Here is a 7,326-nt window from a genome sequence, read left to right on the forward strand (position 1 = left end):
GCTGCGAGATATGTTGATGGTTTTGACTGTAAAGATGTGACCCTCAAGCTTTGCGTCGACGTGGTTGGTGGTAGTTGATTCTGACTGTATGGCGTCCAATACCAGGCACATCGAAATATTGCTTTCGTTTCCGCCCTTAGGTTTTCGCTGAAAGCAATAAACAGCCAGGGGTGAATCGCAGCATTGGCGTGTGCGAGCCAGTAGAAAAAATACTGCACAATAATGGGCACTCCCTTGTGCGCCTCGTCGTAAAACTCAGACATGTGATCAACGTGTACTGGGAGCCAGCAGATGGTGAACACCGTCACCGCTGTGATCAGCATCTTGATAACTGCTCGACGATTTCTTGCCTGTTTTGCGTAAGCCTGTCTGTTAACGTGCCCTGGTGGTTTATGTCTCCATAAGAAGAGGCCGATCAAGGAGTAAAAGCTTGCCATAATGATCAGGGGGGCTGCATAAGTTAAAAGAAATCTCAAAATCATTTCCGCCTTGTAGATAGTCTCAGATGTCTCCTCTGAAACGTGCCAAGCGTCATAGCGCTCAGTTGTTCCGTCCTCGGTTACCTCTGTTTGAAACTTGTACAACTGGCCACTGAATATCACCCCACCACACAACCAAAGGGCGACTATGACACGCACCACAGATCGGGATGACAGTGTCCTTGGTTGGACGCTTACAATAGCCAGATACCGGTCAGCGGCAATCACTGTTAGCGTCCAGATGGCAACGCAAATGGAGACGAGCAAGAGGTATGGGATGATCTTGACGAGAATTGTACCTACTATTCCTGGTATCCATCGAGAACCAACTAGTAATTGCGGCAATAAGAAAGAGGAAGCTGTGATCACATCTATCGCATCAGCAACAGCCGTGTTTGCCAAAAGCCAGTTGAAAGGGTTTTTGCGAATATGCCCACGCGTGCGCACGAGGTGTATGACAAGCGAATTGCCAACCAACGAAAAAATGATGATGATGATGTAAGCAGTAACGAAGACTATCTTTGTTACGTTATCCGTTTCTTCGTTGCTGTAGCCATCTTCGTCGCTTTCTGGACCTTCATGATCAGTTATGTTGGATCTCTCTGTGTGATTTAATGCCTCCATTCTACAGCCTACGAAAGAGTGAAACAGCTTCAATCATAAGTCAATACTACAACACGGTTCTCCCAATCCCCTTTTTTAAAAAAGGGGAAAAATTAAAAAGGACACATGGCAAATCAAAAGACAGAGGCAACACATGCCCATCCATATAAGATGTGATACTTTGTGTTGTATGGCTTCAACGGCTGAACCTTTCGTGTTAGGTAAATGTAACGCAAGTCATAGATAAAAGGCTAAACCACCCAACATGTGATTGTTTCTTGACCCATAATTTCTTTATTCTTATCGTATTTTAAAAAATTATTAACAGATCGAGACAAAGAACTATTTTCACAGGAATACCCTGCTACCATTTGCCTTAGCCTTCAGCAAGGCTAACTAGAAATTGGCATTCCCATTTTAAACAGCACACAGAGTGTGCCATTAAATAAACCATTTTCATTTAATCGATTACCAATATGAAGCAGAAAATCTATATACACATATCAAGCTGATGATTAAGCGGAGTTTTTCAAGATTCCCCTTAAACTCACCGTTTGAGATTGCCATCGATTTTTCTCTACCACTGTCCTAATCATCGCAGAGGCAAGAGAAGTAATCAAAATTATTTTACTTTTTAGTTCGGCAAAAAAATTCCTCCGTTGTTTGGTTTGTAGTTACCTCTGTAAGAGCAAGCATTCATACTTACCTATAGGGTTCCTAGTCGTTTTTTAAAAAAATTGTTTCAGCTCACGTTTTTCCGTTATCTAGGGCAATTGTAGTTTCGTGTTGTGCTTAATAAGTTTAATCTTCGATATTAAACTGGCGAATGAACAACTTCTGCGTCTCAAGTGTTTGAGTAGTTTAATATAAACATTTCGATTGTTTAGGCAGAATCACCATTCTGTGGTTTGTGCTAAATGACCTTTCATAACAACTACTCTTCACTATGACAAGATCGCGTAACTACGTTGTTTCAAATTAATCTTTTTCGATATAATTCGTCAAATCTATTCAAATTCAGCATGAAATAGGTTTGTAAACTGACAGAAATAGCAATTCCCATGTTTTATTCTAAACTGCTTCATATTTGCATAAAAAGCGGCTCTTCGCGCATTAAGGTGTTAGTCCTCAGAGTTGTAATTAGTCTGCTTTATTACAAAACGTCTAAAAACTGAAAGCGCTAGAATATACATGTCAAGGTTCAAAGATGAGAGACCAGGAAAATTTTTGCCTTGGGTTTTTTCAGGCACTCCAACTGCTCAAGCTCCTGATTAAAATTTTTTAAAACCAAACTTTTCAAAAATCGTCTCTGATAGCAAATAGGCTGTCAAAATATTTGAATGTATGCTCGCTTTGATAATTTTACGCTAAGCAGCTGAACACGCAGAGGAACACGTAAATAATTGTTATTGATATTTTCTGGTCCGAAGGAGGAAAAATTAGTCCGTTTTTGACAATTTCAAAATGATGCTCAGGTAACTTAAGAAGCGGGCCACTCGCATTAATCTGCCCAAGAAGCTAAGAGGATGGTCTCTCTCCAAGAAAAAGGCCGATCGACATGAAATTCACTTAAGGCTGGTCAAGTGAACTTTAGGGGGTGTTAACATGAGAAAACACGCATTGGCGCGAGTTTCATACCGGGATGACTTTCTGATTTCATATCGCGTTTGAATGTTTGAATGTTTTTCCTCGTCCCATGAACAACATAATAGGGCCATTTATACGAGGAAAAATAAGACGCGTCTTACATAAGACGCGTCTTAAATAAGACGCGAACTGTACCATTTATACGAGCATGTCGTATCTAATAAGACGCGTCTTAGCTAAGCCGCGTCTTATTTTAGACGAAATGTGCCGTTTATTCGGAAAGTTCGCGTCTTATTTAAGACGCGTCTTATGTAAGACGCGTCTTATTTTTCCTCGTAAAAATGGCCCTAATGACGCCATCCTGAATCGACGAAAACTACGCATGTGCTGCCCATTCCAGTCCACCGGAAACGGGAGGTCGTTTTGAGATTATATAATAACGTTACGAAATTTCTTACCGGAGAAAAATTCTCGCTCCGGTACAACAACCGGGATGAGCTCACGCAGGTGTGACTCGCGCCAGCATGACATAGTTGTGGTGGCTCACTCGACCAGTTTTAAGATCTTCCGCTGACGGGTTTATCTAAATACCTAGGTGATGGTATCATGTAAACAAATACAGAACCACGAGAGGGAACAGGAGTGAACTCGCGCCTGCGCTAAATTCGCCCCATTGTCATGTAAACACCCCTTTGTTCTTGAAAGTGTTTCCATAGTAACATGACAATTTATGCCTCCGTTTTTTTTTTTCTTTAAAGCTTGTGCGCACTAGGAAAAATTGTTTTTACAGAAAACGTTTCGAGCATTGTTTTTGGAATGCAAGACATCTTTTCAAATGTAATTGGATTTATAGTCGATTTAGGCGACATCAAAGTTTAACTCGCTGTCAAATAAAAATTGGTCATGTGACCTAGACACTCATTTCAATTGGTTTCGTGTAGAATTTCGTTTACATGAAACCATTCGAATGTCAATTTGTTTTAAGTTAGTGTGCTCTTAACCCAAAGAAAAATAGGATATCATTTACCGTCACGTGATCCATTTGTGAAAACGTCTTGTCAACTTGGTTCATTGTGTTAAGTGTAAGACCTTTGGGAACTTTTCATTTCATCATCTTGAATGATGTAGATTTTAGACTACCTCATTCAGTTTCACATACACCTGATTGGGACTGACAGGATTGAAATAACGACAAAGTAAAATAAAAAGATCTTACGCAAATTCAGATTTCAAGGAGCATGAACAGTAAATGGAGAATATGATATTAGGTGTTCATCACAGTGTAGGGATAAAGTAATTTCTTTACCAAAGCCCCATTTACCCCAAATAAAGCATGTTTAATTAAACAAGTTTCAAACAAATGAAAAAAGTAATAGAATGATGAAAATCAGAAATGTACAAAAGATTCATTCACAAAAAGCTTTACCATACTCTGTTATTTGCACACAGTTATTTTCGATGGCCAAGAGTCCGAGTAAGCAGCTGTTATGAAGAAAACAATTTTGAACCATGTTTAATATTAGGCACTGAGTTACTGGTTGCGATTGAAAAATGTTGAACACGACTGATCTCAGTGCGAGAGGCTTGACATACAGGATGGGGTGGTTTTGATGCAGGGAGAAGATCTTTCCCTAGTAGAGTATTCTGAAACCAGGAAGTTGGCAACTAATTATCTGGTTCCGAAGACTATAAGTTTGGTTTTGCCCTGTTACCAAAAGCAGAAAATTATTAAAGTACTCATTGCATAGTTTCAGTCATCTCGCATCTCGAAAGAAGAGTTAAATGTCATCGACGTAGCGTTGTGTCAAACAGTTTCTTGAAACATGGTATTAAAGACGTTCATGTAAATACTAATAACGAAAAGTGGTCTCATGTAAGACGTTGAGGAGCAACACGTATTTAAGGAGCAGATTTGACTGGTCTGGTTGGTATCCGTCAGCCACGTGGCTATTCAGTGAACCATGCAAGTGCGCAATTGCCAAGTTTTTGTAGTTTAGAAAGAAATCTTTCCCAAGATACCTTTCTCAAGTTATGTAAATATTCATTTAAATTTTCCTCTCCGGCTACTAATGGACGCACAAGGGATGTCTTTGCGCAAGATGATATTCTCAAGTCACTTGAAACTTTCTTGAATCGTTTCAACTTTTCGACTTTAATGAGATGCAAAGTAATGCAACTTGAGATTTTCCTTAGGCCATAACCCTTGTGGTTTAAGCAGGCACTTAACAGCATCTTAAGTCTTACCATGCAATAGTGTAAAGAGTAGATTACTTAAAAATGGCACTTCCCTTTTAACAAATTGTCAATATTATAATACAAGACTTATATCCATAGGTGCAATGCCGGTGCACCGGTGAAACACGATTTTCAATTTATTTATTGAATCATGACTATGTCGCACATTCGGGTTCAAAATCCAACGTTTCTCGTTAAAAAGCCCAAGTGCATAGTTCGTGAGAACTGAGAAATGACAACGATGTACATCATCCATTTATTTTACATAATTCACGACCAAGTGAATAAGATTGAGTTACTGGTGAATCCATTGTTCCAATATTGACTTTACATTAGACATGGGTTTCAAAGACTGAGGACGGATATTTCGATTGGCTTGCCTTAAAACGTTCTAATTACTAGAAATAAACGCCACTTAATGAACTTAGCTTTGTCAATTTTGCAAGGTCTGTTTTGAACTTGGAAAACAAAAGTAGGTTATGAATTTGACCTACATTTGTAGAAGAATAGAAGAGGTAATATTAAGCCACGCAAATTTGAAAATTTTCTTACTTGCTAGCTGATAGCATGAGCTTGAAGATAACAGATGTAGTTGTGCGGAAAATTAGAATCCGGCCAAAAGACGAGACGTTTTGTATATAGGAATTATTCATATTCACAAACAGAAAAGGCTTATGAGGATAATTTTGAAAACAAGGCAGTTCCTCTCATTTAACCAATACCTCCTAAGTATAAATAGGTAATCCACTCGGTGTGTATAGCACGCCGTTTGTTTGACTCGATTTTAAGAATAAATGAACAAAAAAATTATCTGAAGACAATACTTCCTTTTAAGGTCTGTTGCGGAGTGTTTAGAACTTTGTGGCGGATGAACTTGAAGAAGAAAAAACCCAAAAAATATTTAAATAAAAAGGCAACAAATCGTTACGACACGTACGCATCGCTTGTGATTCAGTGTACTTGCCACAAGTGAAAAAAATGTGGCATCGCTTTTCTAGTGAATTAGAACGGCAGCTGAACTGCTTGCCACATTAACACAACATTCTACATTTGAAAAAAAAAAACAATTAAAGCATTTTCTAAATCGTGAATGAAAAAAGCTTACCTTGCCACATGCGCGCTTCGTTTCACTGAAATACCAATTCTTAGAGTTTAGAATTACATCGCGTAATTTGTTTACACAAGGCACGTTTTACTTACTAAGAATGAATAATTCACTTCACTTCCTAATGCATTAGCGGCAAGTAGCAAACACGAAATATTACCATTTATGAGCTAATTTTTATTAAAAGCTCTAGATACTGTATGTGAATAAAATATTGTTTAGTTTTAATGCATATATAAAAAACAGCGACGAATGAAGAGAGGAAATTGTTTTTAATACCCCGAGTTTCATATCCATGAATTCTCTTATAGAATACACCTTAGATATTTGTGACCTAACATTGCAGGGCGTTGATACCATTTCATGCCTCAATTGGTTCTAAACAAAGTCAACGTGGAACGCTCTGGCTTAACATACGTTTTCCCGTTAAAAAAAAAGACACTCCCTTAGTATTCAGCATTGGCTAACAATAAGAGATATATATCTTAGTCAGTGGAAAATTAAAAAACAAATAATGGTCAGCAAAAAGCAATGTAGATTAAATTTCATCCATGATATCATTTCCACAATCTCTTTGTAAGCAAGTTGGCAAGATGAGTGATAGTCAGCTACAGCGCCAGTAATGAAAGTTTATTTCTTGCCCGCCCTCTCCTAAGACTCGCTTAAGCCTTTCCGTTCTGGCGGGTTCAACCCCGAGAATGGTCTTCCGTAAGATTATATTCATTTTTAGAATACAACAGCAACACAACTATTTTTTAACTTTGTTTGTGTTGAGGGCTGAGAAGACAAAATTTACAAACATTTTTACAATTTTGGGAGTCTAAGAATAAATCGGTGGCTTTTTATCTTACCTGTCAGTAGCCAAATTTCTCTGCAGTGCCCGAGGGTAGATTGAAAACCACATAAATATGGCCCTTATTGAAGCTTTATATTCATACTTTGGTCATCTATCGTTGGTTAGGGAAAGGCCGGGACATAGCTTTCAACTCCTACGAGAAACAAAAGAGGCTAAGGCTTCGACAAACTGATTGTAGCATTGAAATTTCAGGCTATACTTATTCCTTCCAACAATAAAACTTAACTCTATATATCTTGGAATTACTTCCTTAGTTAAGACAGCTTTTATTACTATTTGCCGTTTAATTCTTTCTTTATCATTTAATTTGAACATGCAATTATCAGTCGATAATGCAATCGATAGCTTAGCATCTGAGAAGTCTTTGTTTGCCCCTAGGTTACCATAGTTCTCAACTGATGATTGCTATACTTCCTGCTGTGATCAGGTTTATTTCAATTACTCCTTCTTATTAAAAGTCT

At 38.2% G+C, this 7,326-nt stretch overlaps 1 protein-coding gene across 1 annotated transcript in view; it reads right to left on the reverse strand.

Moving 5' to 3' along the window:
* LOC140947935 (substance-K receptor-like) overlaps positions 1–6,985 on the reverse strand; it is a 7,163-nt gene extending 178 nt beyond the window's left edge. The window contains exons 1-2 of the mRNA XM_073397163.1: positions 6,861–6,985; positions 1–1,111 (exon numbers count right to left, since the gene is read on the reverse strand). The exon at positions 1–1,111 is cut by the window's left edge and continues 178 nt beyond it. Coding sequence (XP_073253264.1) covers positions 1–1,103 — 1,103 coding nt within the window. The 5' untranslated portion in view covers positions 1,104–1,111; positions 6,861–6,985. The remainder of the gene's footprint in view (positions 1,112–6,860) is intronic.
* Positions 6,986–7,326: the final 341 nt, after the last annotated feature.

This window comes from Porites lutea, chromosome 9, assembly GCF_958299795.1.
Source record: "Porites lutea chromosome 9, jaPorLute2.1, whole genome shotgun sequence".
NCBI classification, from domain to species: Eukaryota; Metazoa; Cnidaria; class Anthozoa; order Scleractinia; family Poritidae; genus Porites; species Porites lutea.